Genomic DNA, 17,081 nt, shown 5'->3' on the forward strand with positions numbered 1-17,081 from the left:
AATACTTTAATTATATTTACGAGAGGATGGGGTCACTCTTTTCGGTTTCATTTTGCATTCAAAATGCGTAATAGGGCATAACTTATATGTTGACTTATTTTTTTATCCTTTCTTCACTCCTGCCAATGCTAAGAATATTTACAGCAGTCAAAAAAATCAATTTTAATGTGGGATTTAGTTGACTAAAATACAGCAGGGTTATCATAATCTAAAACAAAATAAATATTTCATATAATAATATATTTTTTTTTTTCAGTTTATTGCTAACTCAGCATTTCAAATTTTTGTTTAAAGTTTAAGTACTAAAATAACTGACACTTAAAAACACTTTAAAAAATGTAATAATAAACCATATAGAAAAATAAAAAAAAAATAGACAAACCCATCAAAATAAAACAAAAAAATACTATAACAATGCATTAGAAAACATTTAGCAGGCTTTAACATTATTATTCACACTGATTATAATTATTATTGAAATAACTATTATTGCTGTTTGTTTCCAAGTCTGTAAATTAAAAAGGCAAAGCAGCCAGCTTTGTCAATGTTTCTTTGCTAGAAACAGTGGCCTTATATTGAGAGACTTGCAAATATCTTATATATTAACATTTCTGAAATATCTTCCCTTATATAGAGGGCCCTTCAGATTGTGTCGTGTTATTATAGTGGAACATAACAGTTGATTTCCTTTTATTTTTTCATCAAAGCAAACCCGAATCTCAACAGAGGATTGTTTCTTCTACAGCCGCACGAGGGCGACAAAGATGAGCTCAATAGATTCCAATGTGTCCGTGTCATTTGTTTTCGCGGGAAACACGGACGGCCTAAACATTATGAATGTTGACTCGTCAGGCATTATAGGGAGGAATGAATATATTTCGGTGCCCATGCCAGGTTCCTTCATACAAACCCGCTGTTTGATATTCGCGCGCAGCCATTTCAAAAAGCCCACGTGGGAGGCTTCCATTTGACGCGGTTGCCATGGAAACAGAATCCTTGCACCGTGGCTTTGATTGACGGACGAAACGCCGCCCACGAGTCGCGGAGGCTCGAGTATTCCCACAGATGTCGGCGTCGACACGACAAAAACAAAGTTGTGAGTGAGAAGACGTAACAGTTAGTTCATGGCCAACAGCAGCAGCACCTGAAGACGCGTCTCCGCTAATAAACCTCGCCATGGATGTGCTGAAATCAGCCAGAAGGGCTTTTATTCGCAGTCCCAGCCTGACCACACAGTCCCGGAGCTCAGGCAAGCACCAGAGTGAGTAATATGTGTCAACAGCGAGACTTGTGTCGGGTGGTTTCACGGGTCACTCACATCTGCGTGTTGTCGATCCGTTTGCATGTAAACTCGTTTGTTAAGCATATTTAGCAATGAGTTACACTCAAAATATTGCGTTTTCCCTAATAAGTTAGCTGTGAAGCTTTATGTTTGTGGGTGAAATGTGTTTTTAACTGGATTTAGAAAAAAAAATCATCTGCAAAAGTTGTTTAATGAAAGACACCGATGAGTATTTTCAACTGTCCGACAAGATTCACAACCTTCATGCGATACTAGATGTTTTGGTTGGGTTCATTAATAGTTGACTCTGTCTCAGAACCTGTTGAGTTAATTTAACTTAATCTCGACAGCAGTTATGTCCCAAAACGCGGTCTAGAAATGCTGCTTTGCTTGAGCACGGTAACATTACATAGACTAGCATGTTTTCATCAGCTCTTAAAACCCAGTACATTTTATTTTAGCAAGTTCTTTTATTATTATTATTATTATTATTATTATTAATGCGAATTTTGGTAGGGGAAAAAACGTTGCAAAATGCAAGTGCATGCTTTCTTGGACCAGGAGGCTGGAATGTGTGTTCTTTGCGCTCTGACACTCATAATTCATGTTGAAAACCATTGTGCTGCTTAATATTTTTGTGTGAACCATGTTTAATAATACTACTACTAATAATAATACACATATATATATACAAATATTTGTATATATATGTGTATATATATATATATATGTGTGTGTGTATTATTAGTGCTTTCAAACAATTAATCAAGATTAATCACATCAAAAATAAGTTTTGTTTATAATAAGTTATATGTGTGTATACATATTTATTATGCATAATAATAAATGTATATATATATATATATATATATATATATATATATATATATATATATATATATATATATATCACATGCATGTATATATTAAAAAAAATATTTAATATATTTATATGTAATATAAAATGTAAGAATATTAATATATAAATGTAAATACATGCAAATATTTTCAAAATATATACTGGATGTGTGTAATATTTACATAATAAATACAAGAGAATATATATATATATATATATATATATATATATATATATATATATTATATAAAAATAACACACACACACACACATACATACATGAACTCGAGGCAGTGGTGTGAGCAACCAGTTTCCTAGTGACAGTCCAAATTGGCTTTTTTTGTCACTAAGGGTGCATTCACACTTGTTGTTTGGTTCGTTTAATCTGGACTAAAAAAGAAAATGATACATTTGGTCCTGGTCCACTGAGCTTTCAGACTGGAATTTTTGACCGCAAACCTAACGATACTAGGGTTGTGATGGTGAGGAAATGTTCCCACCGTTTAATCAACGTGTGACAACACTGGGAAGTTCCCTATTTCCCTTGCTTTCCTTTGGCTTTTCAGCGTAAAGCAATTGTTCGTTTTTAGTTTGTTTGATTTTTCCCTCTTTCCCTAGCTTTCCTTCCCTTTTAAATAGCTAAAAGCGGCATGTATACATTTTACCTTTACTTTTGAATTAACAGAAGAGCTAAGAGGGACGTCATCTGAGATCCAGGGAACGTTTATGAATGTAAAAACAAGGCCGAAACTTGGGGCAGACTTAAGGGTTACAGAAGCGTTCTAGCTCACATCCTCATCTTCTCAGAATCTAACAGAATCGCAGACTGAGTGACAGGTCACTGATGTCTCCTATTGAGCTCACACCTCTGGGAGGTCACAGAGCCAATGGTGACTTTCACTTTTAGGGGGAAAGTTTACGACTCTGTCTTAAAGCATGGTATTTTGCATACGTAATTTGATTGGGTGTTGATGCAAAACTACTAAAAAAACTTAGAACACTAATATGTTTCATAGGTATAAACATATGATATAGCCTATAAAATAGCCTAACTGAATGATTTTTATAACTATAAAAAAATATATATATATCAAAACGATGGTGGGATATGGTACACAGTGGACAAGTGTTGTAACCGGTGTTGCAGCTAAACACTGTCAGCACTGTCTGTCACGGCAAGCCTAAAAGATACCGAACCTAAAGGCACAGTGATACATTCACAACCTGATTGGTCAGGTTGAATGATGTCCACACGAACACACATAATGCCATCTGCTGGACTTAGCGCGCTCATTGCTGCGTGTACTTATGGTTTTATTTTCACTACCTGCGAACTCGCAAAGAGCTCATAAAAGGCACTTTACCTGCTCCTTGCTCCATGATTGCCCTCTGCTCATTTTGTTTTGGATGGTACCACTTGTTCCTCATTGTTTAATCATGTCGCATAGTGTCACATCTTGTCATTACTTCAAACTGCACCAGAGTTTGTTTGGAAGTGGACTGAGAACCATCATTTTAGCTGTCTTGGTCCGCACCAAGGTTCGGATGACAGCGTTCACACTTACTCAAACAAACCGCATTAACAGAGCAATCAAGAGTTCAATCTAACCAAACATGACAAGTGTGAACACACCCTACAACCATTGCTGTGATATGTTCAGATTCGTATTTCAAGTTATTTAATAACTGTAATTTAATTGCTTTAAACAATTGTTGCAATTTTGCTCCTGTGGTTCTCTGAGGGTTAATTGCAGAGAGACCTTATAAGAATGAACAGAAGTTGCCTACAACGATTTTGTGAAATAAACATGATGCAGTGCCAGCAGTGTGATTTTTGTCAGCATCTGAAATCTGTTTCCTTCTCTTTGGCATCAATCCTGGACTAGTCTACAAGTAGGTACTTGTTTGCTGGCAGTATCTGAACCGTTCTAAGACACATTTGTTTCAACAAGTCGACTTCAAAGTTGCAATAGACAAGCCCATAGAAGAGCTTTGAAAGCAGGTGAAGTGGGCTGGCCTGGTCTTTACAAGGGCAACTTTTTTTTCCTTTAGTGGGATCAGAAAGTCTGCTGTGCATTTTCATCTCCCTTTTAATTCTGTCTTGACTCCACAAAAGCGGCTCTGTGTGTTGGCTGAGAGCTGCTTATCTGCATGACCTGGAATACAAGAAGTCTGCGAGTACACAGTTATGATTGTGTTCATAATTCAGTCACCGTGAAGGCCTAGGCTTTGCCAGAATAGTAAATGTTTCCAACATCAGCAAGCTACCAGTGTTTATAGGCTGTTCTCTCAATGGTTGAGTGAAGGAGAATAAGACGCAATTGTGTGTTCAGCATTCTTGTGTTGATCTACTGACCTACTTTTAGCTGCAATACAGACTTCAACTCATTTCACTCCTTTTGGAGGAATGCAAACACAGATCTAAATCTGACAGGGTCACGGTTGAGCAGTGAAAAAACAGCGGATCAGTATCCATGCTAAATAAAATCAGCAATTTAGTTTAACCAGGTTAAATGTTTTGGTGGATGAAAATATAGCAATATTTGGTGGATGTAAACTTCAAATAATAATATTTTTATTGATATAATAATTTACAGTTAGGATAGCAAAGTGTAAAAGCAAACAGGATTATCAACTTTTAATTGGGAGGTTTGACAATGATTAACCTTGTTATAGTTCATAATTGCTTTCCTTCTTTTCCCTCTTGAATGTCCAAAAAAAAAAAAATTACAAATAATAAATGAATAAATAGATAAATAAACAAATTAATGACTATACAGTAACATGTGGTGTAACCATAATACAAAAATTGAAATTCTTACATGAGTGTGTACACATTTATCATTATTTTTCAAAAAAGGTTATAAATATAATTTGCAGGTAAAACTTTTTTTTTCTCTCTCTCTCTCTTGAATGATTGGTTCACAAATACTGTAAGTTGGTCTACAGCGGTCCTATCTATGATGATATTCCTTGTTTCTGTCTTTTTTTTCTGCATTTTGGTTACACTACATAACTTTGATTTGGTTGATGAAAGTTTTTCAGATATATTTTACTTAATAAACAGTGCTTTACTGACCCCAATACTAAATGTAGCTGTTCTAAAAAATAATGTAAGTGACTACATAATTGTGCACAGATAGCAAAATGAATATGCTTATCAACTTTTAAACAGATTTTTGATAACGATTCACACGGTTATAGTTTATAATTACTTTCCTTCCTCTCGTATGTCTCGTTCTCATCAGAGCGATCAGAAATGTCCTTCTTGCTGCTCCAAAGTCACATGCCTGAACATAGAAAGTGCATAGCTTGCAGCAAGCATGGCTGCATTGTAATGAAGAGAGAGTTTTTCTGGTGTTTAATAGTGGTGAGATTTATCGCCCTTGCCTCTGGATCTTCGATGTCTCTGTGCCCTGCACATACTAAAGAGGAAGAGCGCCAGGGAGACGTCCAGCAGCAGCTGTTGAGCCTTTTCCAGGCAGTCCATTTGATAAAAGCTTTCGATATCCACCTCTAATGTTTCATAAGGAGTTGTGTGGGAGTAGAAGCATGAATTAAGACTTACAAGGGAGATCTGAAATGAGCTTTTTTATTAAGATTTGTTTACAAAGCCATATGGTCCGTTTAGTTGTTTGTAATGAACACAGAAAGAATATGTATGATAAATCTTTTATCTCAAGTTTCTCATTAAAATGCCACCATCACTTGCGTCATCTGCATTTGTCTCGAAGCAAGAATGACTTCCTGTTTCCGAGAGTGCTGTTTATTTTTCCATTTTGAAAAATAAACAAAATAGATTTTTTTTCCCTCTCTATCTGGCCAAGATTGAAATAACTCCCAACCCTACCATGACCTCAAAAAAAAAAAAAAAAGTGCACTGTAATCATATCTAGCCAAACATCCAGAGTTGAGTTTCTGATTTTGGAGATTGGAGGTAAGACAAAATAGTGCTTCCCCCTGTGATTAAGAGCCTTTGGGTGTGTCACTGATCAGTACATGGATGTGTCACCAGGGCTGTATTATTACACCCTGTTCTATCTCTGTGTGTCTGTGAATTACCCTGGTTTTATGCCGTGGTTGTAGAGCATCGTCAATAATTTCAGCATGAATTTTATTTGAGGAGCTGTGGGAAAAATGATGTAGACCCTGCAGCTTATCAAAGTGATTTAAGGACACTAGAAGTCACTCATCAGCATTTCAGTTACTTTTGAATGATTTGATCATCTTTGGTTTGACTGGTTTTGTTAATGCCACATTAAAGCTGTAAATTTTGCCCTTGTTATGACATTTTTTTTAGTCTGCTTTGTTTTCTGTCAGCTGTGCACAAATATCAACAATCACTTTCTGACTGAGACAATGATTAACTATTTCCTGTGCTAGGGATTCCTGTAAACATGTATAAATCGTTGAGCAGGTGGTGCAGTAGCTTAATGGTTAAGCATTTCAAAAGTTTTATAAAAAAAAAAAAATAAATAAATTCCACCTTTTTATTTTATTTTTTTTGGTTTATAATATAACATTTAAGTGAAATATATATTTTAATTAGGATCATATAGAAAATTAACACAACAGGATGTACTTTGACTTGAATACCTGTGTTTAACAAATGTCTTGGCTGTTTTGGCTCGGTGCCTTTGTGATGTAATTCCCAGAATTTGTCTGTGGGGATTTTCTGAATTTTAATTATTATAACTAAACTGCCAAAAGCAATCAGGTGACTGCAGGAGCCACAGGTAGTGTTACGAGAGCCAAACATGTGAGTCTCAACAGAAAGAGTGAGAGTGTCTATTTGTGTGCATCTTAGTTAATGGATAGCTGAAACGGCTTAATGTGTTATAATCAGATTGGGAAATTATGCAGATTGTGAAGGCAGAAGTGAGGTTCAAATGTTTTCTTATCACATTTACATTTGATATAAGTAACACATTCATTGCATCAACATTACAACTAAAAAGTCTCAAAACGGAGTATTCAAAACACATGCTAAGCTAATACAGTAAATATATATTTTTATTAGTCAACCTAACCAAATTGTTCATTCCAAAGATGTGCAGAAGGCTAAGACAGACTTTTTCACATTATATTTAGTGAAGATGATCTGAGAAAAGACACTTCAGGATAAAAAAAAAAAAAAAATGATGCAAGAGACACTGGTTCAAGGAAGATGCATTTAATTTCTAGAAATGATCATCTGCTACAGCTGCTCCAGATCTTTGACTGTTTTGAGTCAGTCCTGGAAATAATGATGTACAGAGGCATCCAAAATGTTTTTTGGCCTGGGATATTTGAGTCTTTAGAGCAAAGGTTGATTCCAACAAATTTTTTAATATTTCAGAGCTTATGACTTCTACAGCACAAGTGTTTGATGTGCACTTTGAAGCTGTTGACAGTTTGTCTGTGCTGCCTTGGTTTAACCCACATGTGTGAATGTTTTTGTAGCTGTTTAATGGAGTGTTAATGATTTTGCTCCAGAGCTCCCTGAGAACTGGACTGACACGAGAGAGACTCTTCTGGAGGGAATGACCTTTAACCTTCGGCATCTGGGCATGACTCTGGTGGACCAACCCAAAGGCGAGGAGCTCTCCGCTGCCGCTGTCAAGAGGATTGTTGCCACGGTGAGTTCTGTCATTCGACATATAGCTCGGATATGACTATATATCAGTGAGACCCCAAGCAACCACATAGCAACCCAATAAATCACACAAAATGCCTTAGAAAACTCACAAACGCCACAGTACAAACACAGTACACCTTAGAATTAAGAACCAAGTTCTGCATCGACAAACATAAATATGTTTTTGTTCATTTGTTAGGCCAAAGCCAGCAGGAAGAAACTGCCTAAAGTGGCCCTGAAAGTGTCTCCTCGGGGAATCGTCCTGTGCGACAGTGTGTCCAACCAGCTGATCGACAACATTTCCATATACAGGTGAACTCTACACACTTCTGGCATGACTTCTCTCACGTTCACCTGCCTGTTAAACATTCACACACTGTGCAGCTGGACCACGTTAGACCACCAAAGGAAGGATTTCTGTACGCTTCCTCTTCTGAGAAGTGAGTGTGTCTGACCTACAAGGGAGATGATTTATCCTGCCATCCAGTGTTTTAACACACACACACACACAGACTCATCTCTTGAGTTTCTCACTAGGGGACATGTGAAATACAGCATGCTGCAGGAGACCAGCGGTAGCTCCCATAAATCTCATCTTCACAGTTGGATGTGTTTAAGCTGAGCCTCCTATCTGCACACACTCGCTTCCTATATCCATTTAAAGAAAAACAGCAGCCGTCGGTTCTTCAATGTCTAACAGTAGTTCAGAAAAACAGTCCTTGAAATTCCAGCACAGACCGCTGCATCTACCCCACATCCATATCTCTGCGAAACGTCGTTTTTGTTTACTCGAAACTGACTGCAAGTCCTTAACTCTGGTCTGTTTTATGACCCTTTCCGGCAGGATATCATACTGCACAGCTGACAAGATGCATGACAAAGTGTTTGCTTTCATCGCTCAGAACCAGCAGAATGAGAGGCTGGAGTGCCATGCGTTCTTCTGTGCCAAACGGAAAGTGGTGAGTGTGAAAGCTGTGAATCTTCAGTCACCACAAAGACTCTCGACTGGAACAAAAGGAGTCAAACAAAGAATGAAGAATGGGGACAGTTTTTCAGAATAGCTGACTAGATTACTTTGAGTCTGTTGAAAGACAAGCTGTTCTTTAAAGTGTAGCACTTCATCCAGAAACATGTCGGTTTAAGGCTAGATGCTGAGGGTTAGATACAAAAGCTTTTCTAGTGAGCCGCCTACCTAGGCGATATTTGAAGGCACCATAACCTTTGCACTACTAATTGAAAGGTGGTTCTAATTGAAAGCTGGGTAAATTCAGAGATACTGTATATTATTTTGACCGAGTGTCTCATGTAATCTTCAGAGAATGCACTTGAGTTTGGGGTGTTGTGATTTGCTGCGTTACATCATTTTTCACACAGTGTCCGATACTAAAATCAGCGCGACACACTTGGCAAAATGATGCTGCTTTGCGATAAGAAATGTAATTCCTCCATCCAGCTGCAGCTTAAATTGTCAGCTATATTTTGTTTTTGTTTCTATTTCACCGTAGCACCACCTGAGCTTTCCAATGCCATTTCTACCGTTGATGCTTGATTCAACTTCCCCCATCTACCTGAGTTGTAGGTTGCCAGGTTGAGGTCACAAATGGGTTAAAAATTGTATGATCTGTCTATTGTGCGAGTAGGATGTGTTTTAATACAAGATCTGGCAACTGGACAACCTTGGAATAAAATATTGGTATGATTATTCATATAACGAAATGAAGTCATACAAATTAAGGGAGTTTCCCGGGAGATATAACAAAATGGGAGGAGGGCAGGAGTTGGGTGTAAAATACGGGAGACTCCCGGCAAAAATGGGAGTGTTGACCGATATGCTTATTTATTTACTTGTTTGTTAATTTGGCTCCAATAGTTACCATAATGCGTACTTACGCCCCCCCACCCCCCTTTCTCTCTCTCTCTCTCTCTCTCTCTCTGTCCAATAGTTACCATAAAGAAGTATTTTATTTTTTTTATGCAAGAGATGCTAAAATTTGTGGCAAATATGCTGCCCGTAGCACATGGAACATTCCCACGTGGTACAGCGCAACTGGAAGTGTCAAATACTTCGCAATAAACATATATAAGACTACTTTTGTGCATTTTGGTTTGATTTGATTTGCTATGGTATTCGCTCTAAAAAGTTTGCAAACCACTGATGATGACTGATGTTGAAATGCATTGAGGCATATATGTTATATCTGTAGGTTGTTCTGGAGCGTATCATGTACAGATACTGCAGCCCTCCTTGTCTGACTGAGTCGTTGTTGTCCTGTTGTGTTCTCGCAGGCCCAGGCAGTCACACTCACGGTGGCCCAGGCCTTCAGAGTGGCCTTCGAGTTCTGGGAGGTTGCCAAAGAAGGTACAGAGTGTCATATCTCTCTGAAGAACCATGTGGAGGTCGTATGTAACTGCAGTGGAAAAGCAGTCTGACCATTGCACTGTTGCCTTTACATATTATAGAAAAGATGGATACACACAAGGATTGTATTTGTATATTTGGTAAACAGAAGGCAGTCAATGCATCAATAGGTCATTCCTTATATATCTTGAACTTTACAAACAAATTTTCTTAAATGATGTGACCAGAATACAACATAAAATTAATACCTTAAGGAATGGAAAATTAGCAAAATGAAAAAGTACTCACCAAGATGTAGCTAAACAGCTGATAAAAACATCCCTATAATCCACAAGTTATCCGCACGACTCCAGTCCATCAATTTGCATCTGAGTGAAGTGGAAAGTGGTGTGGTTGTAAAAAAAGTAATACTTTATTACATTGTTTTTTAACTTTAAACTGTTGCTTCTGGCTTAAGCACAAGTCAGTCATCTTATCTGCATCAGGAGAGTAATATGCACAGATAAAGCACAGTTTACAAGTGAAAACTGTTGTAAACCAATATTTTGATGTGAGTGGACAACATTGATGGACTTTTCACCAGCTCATATTTTGTCCAGAAGCAGCAGTTTAAAGTTAAAATGCCTGAATAATGCATTTCTTGCAAACACACAGATTTTCACTTCACAGGACTTTAATTAATGGACTGGAGTCTTGTGGAATATTGGGATGTTTTTATCAGCTGTTTGGACTCATTCCGAGCAAGTGATTTTTCTGCACTTTGGGATGAACTTTTCTTTTAGTGTTCAGTGAAATTTAAGTATATTTTTTCCTGTTTTGTTTTATGGTTCAGCATTAAATTATTGTGTTGCTCTACTTTCAGAGAGAGAGAATCATGTGAAATGGGATTCAGCTGGAGAGACGTCCAACAGCTCACAGTCGGAGAGATCGGTCAGCTTGAGCAGCCTGAAAGGAGGAGGTACAAACTCCTTAAACTAAATGGGTCTCCTCGCCTCTTCTATTTATTTTTTGTTTTTGTTGTTGTTTTTTTAACGGTGATCGATCCCTTTAGCACTTTGACATGAATGGGCTGTGTATCTGTTCTAACAGTAGCTACAGAAAACCTGTTGGACATTGATGATTCCTCATCTCTTGTGGTGAATGCGGACAATCCTCCCGAATCCAACATCAGCACCACTGTATGGGTAAGATCTTATATTTGTACAGCAGCCTTTCTCTTCATTGAGACTCACATGGAGGATTCTTCACGAGTGACTGCTGACCATTATCTTTGCTCGTCTTGTTACAATTTGACTACCATTTTGCTGCTCTTTTCAGGAGACGGATGATGGTCTGGAAGAGGCTTTTTCAAGGTATGAGGCACCCAGAGCTGTTCTTATCTTATCACAAGCTTCTGTTTTGTCTAAATCTCTTTTCTATCTCTCCTCAATGAGGGGCAGGAAGGGCAAATCCTTGAGAAGTGAGCTGCATGGAAAAAGCATGCTGATAAGCTCTCGCTCATCAAGATGATCTCAAACTACAAACTTTGTGTGCTTGTTCTCAAAGATTGTTGGAACCATTTGAAATATTTCTTTTAGTTTGCCACTTTGCTCCAACTTCCCGGACTTATGATTTATCATCCAGAGCAAGTGAGCAAAGGCACTTTTCCCATACTGATGTCTCATGGGACATATTTTCTCATTTTATTTGTTTATTCTTCACAGAACCAAGCTAAAGCTTTACTTAACAGTAGTTTGCTCTGCAAATGTAGAGTTGGCCTCCAATGATTTATTTCTGATGGCATATAGATGACAAACCTGACCTGAATATTTGTGCTTTATGAGTACAAATGGTTTAGATTTTGATTAAATCCACCAGACAGGCTGAAGATGGAATGTTTGGGAGCATTTCCTTAACAAGCCTCTTATTTATTTTATTTATTTTTTTCTTTCTACTGCTGTTTTTGTCTACTGTTGTCAGACTTATAATGGTTGCTATAAATAGTTGATAATGTAAATAAGAAAATTAATTGTGTATAATAATAATAAACTATTATTTAAACTATGATTTTTTTTTGAAGAACTAGACAAATAAATTGGAATAAGTAAAATTGGCATTAAGTGATTGTATATAATATGTGTGTGTATAATAATATTGAAGTAGCTAATGCCACATTTAATCTTTCAGGTATATTGGAGATTTATATCAAAAACTCTTTCATGGATTATCAGCTCCTTTAAAATGAAACTGTTTTTCTTAAAGGGGTACAGAGAAACGTCCTGCGGCCCTTGATTGTTGTACTCTCTCTTTGTTCCTAGCTGCAGTTTGGATAGCTATGAGTTCTCTCCAGGTAACCGAGTACAGGTCCAGTCCTGTACCAATCCAGCCTGAGTTTAACTTCCACCCGCTCCATATCCAAATCTGTCTGTCAGTCTGTGGCATCCTTCCCCTTCCATGTTGTCTTCCAGACCCCTGCCAGCGTTCACTGATCAACCCAACCAAATTATCATCCTGGGCTGGTTCTGACCCAACACACAGATCTGGGTGTGAATTTGATGGCAGGGTTGTGCAATGATCCATATTTAAATGCAATTTGCAAAACATTTTTTCCTCCTAAATGTATTTATTTTTTACCTTTACGGATTGTTTCCTTCAATATCCCATCATTCTCATTCAAGCCAGTTTGTGTGTTATCTGTATGTTTTCATGTTGTTTGGTTTTTATCCTTGAACATAATGCTAATAAGATTGCATTGTACTGCATGTCTTCTAACCTTACAAATAAAACCATACTAGTTGTTAGAATAATAAATAACATAGCTGCCAACCAAATGTGGCCTTTAAAGGAATAATTCACCCAAAAAATGAAGATTTTCTGAAAATGTATTCACTCTCGGGCCATTCAAGATGTAGATGAGTTTGTTTCTTCATCAGAAACAAAACTCATGGAAAGCCTGACGGGGAGTAAATTTTCTGGAAAATGGTGAAATATTCTTTTACTGAATCCTTTAGACCCATATGGGCAATTCCAGCATTACAGTTGTGACTAAATCTTTTGTGGTTCGGTTTAGATTTTAGTGGAATTGACCATATGTTAATCTAATCTGTAGATCTGCATCACTGAAGAGTTTCAGCTTTTTCAGGTGACATTCTTCTGTCTCTTTCCACATAGACTTGCTGAGTCTCGTACTAACCCCCAGGTCCTGGACATTGGGCTGACGCCTCAGGACTGGAACTCTGAGACCGACTGGGACAAGACCAATGGAAACGCAGCGAACGCAGAGGAGCTCTTCAGCCTCTGAGCACAGATAGGTTTGTGTAGATCTGGGAACCTCGTGCAGGGAGTCTGCTGTCAGTTGAGAGGGCAGCAATGGTCCCTCTCATCTTGATCATCTGCTCCATCACACCAAAGCAATAGCAAATGAGTCTATTTTTGCAAAAAAAAAAAAAAAAAAAAAAAAAAACTCTACTATGCTACTTGAGTTTACATGCTTTATTTTTATCAATCCAAATGTATACAGAATAATATATGTAGATACCAGAATCAGTATTGTTTTCATGTATGTTTATCATATGAGATATAACATTGTGTATATTCAGGTGCACTATAGAGCTGCTTTAAGATATTAGAGATTCATTTATCATCACAATTCCCTTCATTAATGATAACATGGAAATTAGCATTAAATTCACAGTACAGCTTGTCTTTAGCATCTTATGATGCCTAGGAGTCATATTTCAGTATTTACTATTTTTTATAAATCTAGCCTGTATATGATTATTATAACACCCATTTGATATTTCTCTAAAAATGTATAATAAAAGTGTTAATATTATCTAAGAATTTATTTCATTATTTATTTTCATTTGTATCGTATGTGTATTTCATCATGAAGTATTTCCTTATCTCACCATCATCATCATTATTATAATTCCTTAATATTTCATTAACAGTTACATTTTATTTTAGAAGTAAAAATGATCTTGTATTGATCCATATCCAATTGATCCTATGTAGGGTTGTTGGGATTTTGGAGAACATTATATCTCTAGGAGATATTACATTACATTACATTACAAGTTATCTTTAGTAACTTAATTATTCATGCAAATTTTAAACATGAATTTGCCACATTGCTCCACCATCCGTTTGATTCAGTCGAAAAGCAGATAAATATTAAATGATAAAATATGATGATTAAAGATTTTTCTCATTTAAATAAGAAGTATTGTTAATATTGCATTTAGAAATAAATTACATAAAGTTGAAGTGTTTATCCAATAACTACATTCTTTATCCTATAACTGGTAAAAAAAAAAAAAAAATTGTTTTTATTTATTTATTTATTTTACTATTTCTAGTCACCAGGAGAGGGCAGCATTGTCTTCTAAATTTCTCTGGCTCTTTATCTCCATTTCAGTCCTTTGTGTGAAATGCTGTTCTTGTGCATGAGGTGAATTTTTCACTTTTTCTGTATTCGTCCCAGATGGCACAAAATAATAATATGCACTTGTCACATGGAGAGCAGCAGCAGCAGAGTCTTTTTGAAATAACACAGGAGAGATGCTTCTTTAATTTACTGAAGCACACATGACAAATCCCTGTACACCTCTCGAATGACAGTTATTGTGGCAGTGGATGGCGAGAGGACCCTATACTTCACCTAAAAACCAAATCCCAAGAAAGTCTTATTGCGAGCTCACTGGATATTAATGCAAAACAGATTCGATATATTTCCTGTAACCCATGAGAAAGCTTTTCTTAAGTACGTGTGATTTTTGTTTGTCTACATGGACTCAGTTGACCTTTGTGTTCCTATAATAATGGATGAAATTTTCCTGTATCTTTCGCTTCAGCTTATAGACTCGAACCCAAGCGGTTGATTAGCCTGTGCACATGTGTGGAGTCAGGTGTGCATGTGGGTTGAATCGTGTGACGCAAAGTGCTCAAGAGAATCCCTGTACACACACACACTCTCAAATGAACACGTGTCTAAAAACGTGTGGGAGGCTCAGAGCTTCAGAAACCCGGCTCTCCTCTGGTAGTTCTCCTCTCATGTACACACTGTCCTCTCGCCTGAGGACTTTCCCACAAACTTCATTTGCATTCGAAATTGTGTGAAATGTTCGATGCAGTTCTCTCCTTTTCGGTCACTTTAGTGAATTGTGGGTGAAATGCCATCGATCTCGCCAAGGTCTGTAGTTCAGAAGAGATGATGAAGCTTACGCTTTATAGCCAGTAAAGATAGATGAAACCTAAAGGGCAGGAAGTCTGGAGCGCACAGGCATCTATTTCACAGGGCCGCTTTCTGTGAATGGATGATGGGGTTTTGCTTACACTTTAAACACACCAAGGTTGAACAAGATGGATGGGTTTGATCACAGAGAGTTCGAGAATGTGCGGCCCATTACTTTTTACTTTATTTTTTACCTTAGAAGCTCTCTTCTATTCACTGCTCAGTAAGTCTGGTCTAACTCCCATCCTTTGTGTACATTTGACCCAGATAAATAGCTCCGATCTGAGAACCTCCCGCTGAAGCTCTTTAATTTACATCGAATGGATGATATTTATTTCCATTCAGCTAGTTTTCCTATTGTGCTGTATTATATGGAGTGCATAGCAGATTTCTTTAAATTATCATCAAATGTTTTTTTTTTTTTTTTTTTTTTTAAACCATCAGTGAAGTGTTATTTCTTCATTAGTCTGTGATGGCTTAATTTGTATTTATTTTTTGGAAGAAACCATTTGGAGGAAGTCCAAAATGAAACCATCACGGTTTGATTGTTAAATTGATGAGGCAGACAACGTTTTATTGGTATTTGAACCACAAATATAATGCACAATGTGATCCCAAAATATATTTGGATGGTTAAGTTATAAATGTCACTGCATTAGATACAAAATAACAAATGAGTGGCATTAATTTGAAAGAAAACACACTTTTTAAGCTTACAATTTAAAGTCTTTGCACTTTGTGGTTGTGAAACATTGGTGTAACATGTGAATGTAACATGTTGATAGTTAATGTGATGAGCTACACCTATGGTTTCTCTGATAACACATCTGTGACAATATCAGGAGAGCTGACTTCATACACTCACTAAAAAGGACCCAGTCATACGGACTAGTTGATTAAAAGTAATTTTAAAACGATAAAAGTCACATTTTGTCAGCTAATGCAGAGATATTCATACATTATAGTAATTATAATCCATTTTTCTGGAAGACTATGTTCGCTTACAGTCCATTTCTGATGAAGTGCCTGAGCAAATGCAGAGCTCCACCATAAAGCTGGTTTCAGGCCAGCTGACTGAACATTTGCTTGCTGTTTCAGGTCAGTGCTGGAAATCTCATACGAGTCTTGTACATCTATTTTTTCTTTTGATAACCTTTAAACATTTGGTGTTCTGAGATGTATCCCACATTTATGCAAATGTAATTAATAACTGATTAACATTGATTGGGTTTTGCTAGCCACAAAAAAGGTTTGTGACCATCTTGAAAGCATGCAAAAATGTGCTGGAAATTTAAATCTAATAATTATTTGCATCATATGGAATCGTTTTCTAGCAAAATCGTGTTTCTGAATTTATGGATGAAGATTATAATGGAATAATTAGTTTCCAGCTTGTCTTAAATGTTCTCCATAAAGAAATGGAGAGAGAGAGAGATTTTAGAGTTTATTATATATATATATATATATATATATATATATATTTTTTTTTTTTTTGTCTTAATATATATTATTTATATATTTTTGTCTTAATATATATTATTTATATTGTTATTTTTGTCTTAAAATATTATATATATATATATATATATATATATATATATATATATATATATATATATATATATCATTTTTTACAGTAAAATTTTCTTTCTATGGGGGAAATGCAGTTTCAAATAAATATAAAAATGCTTTGCTAAAAAAAAAAAAAAAAAAATGTGAGGGGGGGACAAAAAGTACAGAAATACCTTA

The 17,081-nt window shown here is 36.4% G+C and overlaps 1 protein-coding gene across 4 annotated transcripts; it reads left to right on the forward strand.

Moving 5' to 3' along the window:
• Window positions 1-883: 883 nt before the first annotated feature.
• Window positions 884-13,931, forward strand: LOC127935006 (low density lipoprotein receptor adapter protein 1-B). 4 transcript variants are annotated; one of them, XM_052532587.1, is made up of 10 exons: window positions 884-1,261; window positions 7,617-7,759; window positions 7,958-8,070; window positions 8,603-8,717; window positions 10,045-10,117; window positions 10,980-11,075; window positions 11,204-11,301; window positions 11,435-11,469; window positions 12,415-12,446; window positions 13,268-13,931. In XM_052532587.1, the coding sequence occupies exons 1-10, from the start codon at window positions 1,177-1,179 to the stop codon at window positions 13,312-13,314; spliced, it is 837 nt and encodes a 278-aa protein (XP_052388547.1). In that variant the 5' UTR covers window positions 884-1,176; the 3' UTR covers window positions 13,315-13,931. The 4 variants fall into 4 exon arrangements, with proteins under 4 accessions (XP_052388547.1, XP_052388548.1, XP_052388545.1 ...); XM_052532588.1 differs by having other exon boundaries at window positions 894-1,261; window positions 11,207-11,301; XM_052532585.1 differs by lacking the exon at window positions 12,415-12,446 and having other exon boundaries at window positions 897-1,261.
• The last annotated feature ends 3,150 nt before the right edge of the window (window positions 13,932-17,081 follow it).

This window comes from Carassius gibelio, chromosome A19 (genome assembly GCF_023724105.1).
Source record: "Carassius gibelio isolate Cgi1373 ecotype wild population from Czech Republic chromosome A19, carGib1.2-hapl.c, whole genome shotgun sequence".
Classification (NCBI taxonomy): Eukaryota; Metazoa; Chordata; class Actinopteri; order Cypriniformes; family Cyprinidae; genus Carassius; species Carassius gibelio.

Coding starts and splice junctions, on each gene's coding strand:
- LOC127935006 (XM_052532585.1), top strand. CDS start 1,177: ATGGATGTGCTGAAATCAGCCAGAAGGGCTTTTATTCGCAGTCCCAGC. Junction 8,718..10,044: donor TCTGTGCCAAACGGAAAGTG/GTGAGTGTGAAA, acceptor GTGTTCTCGCAG/GCCCAGGCAGTCACACTCAC. Junction 11,076..11,203: donor GAGCAGCCTGAAAGGAGGAG/GTACAAACTCCT, acceptor TATCTGTTCTAA/CAGTAGCTACAGAAAACCTG.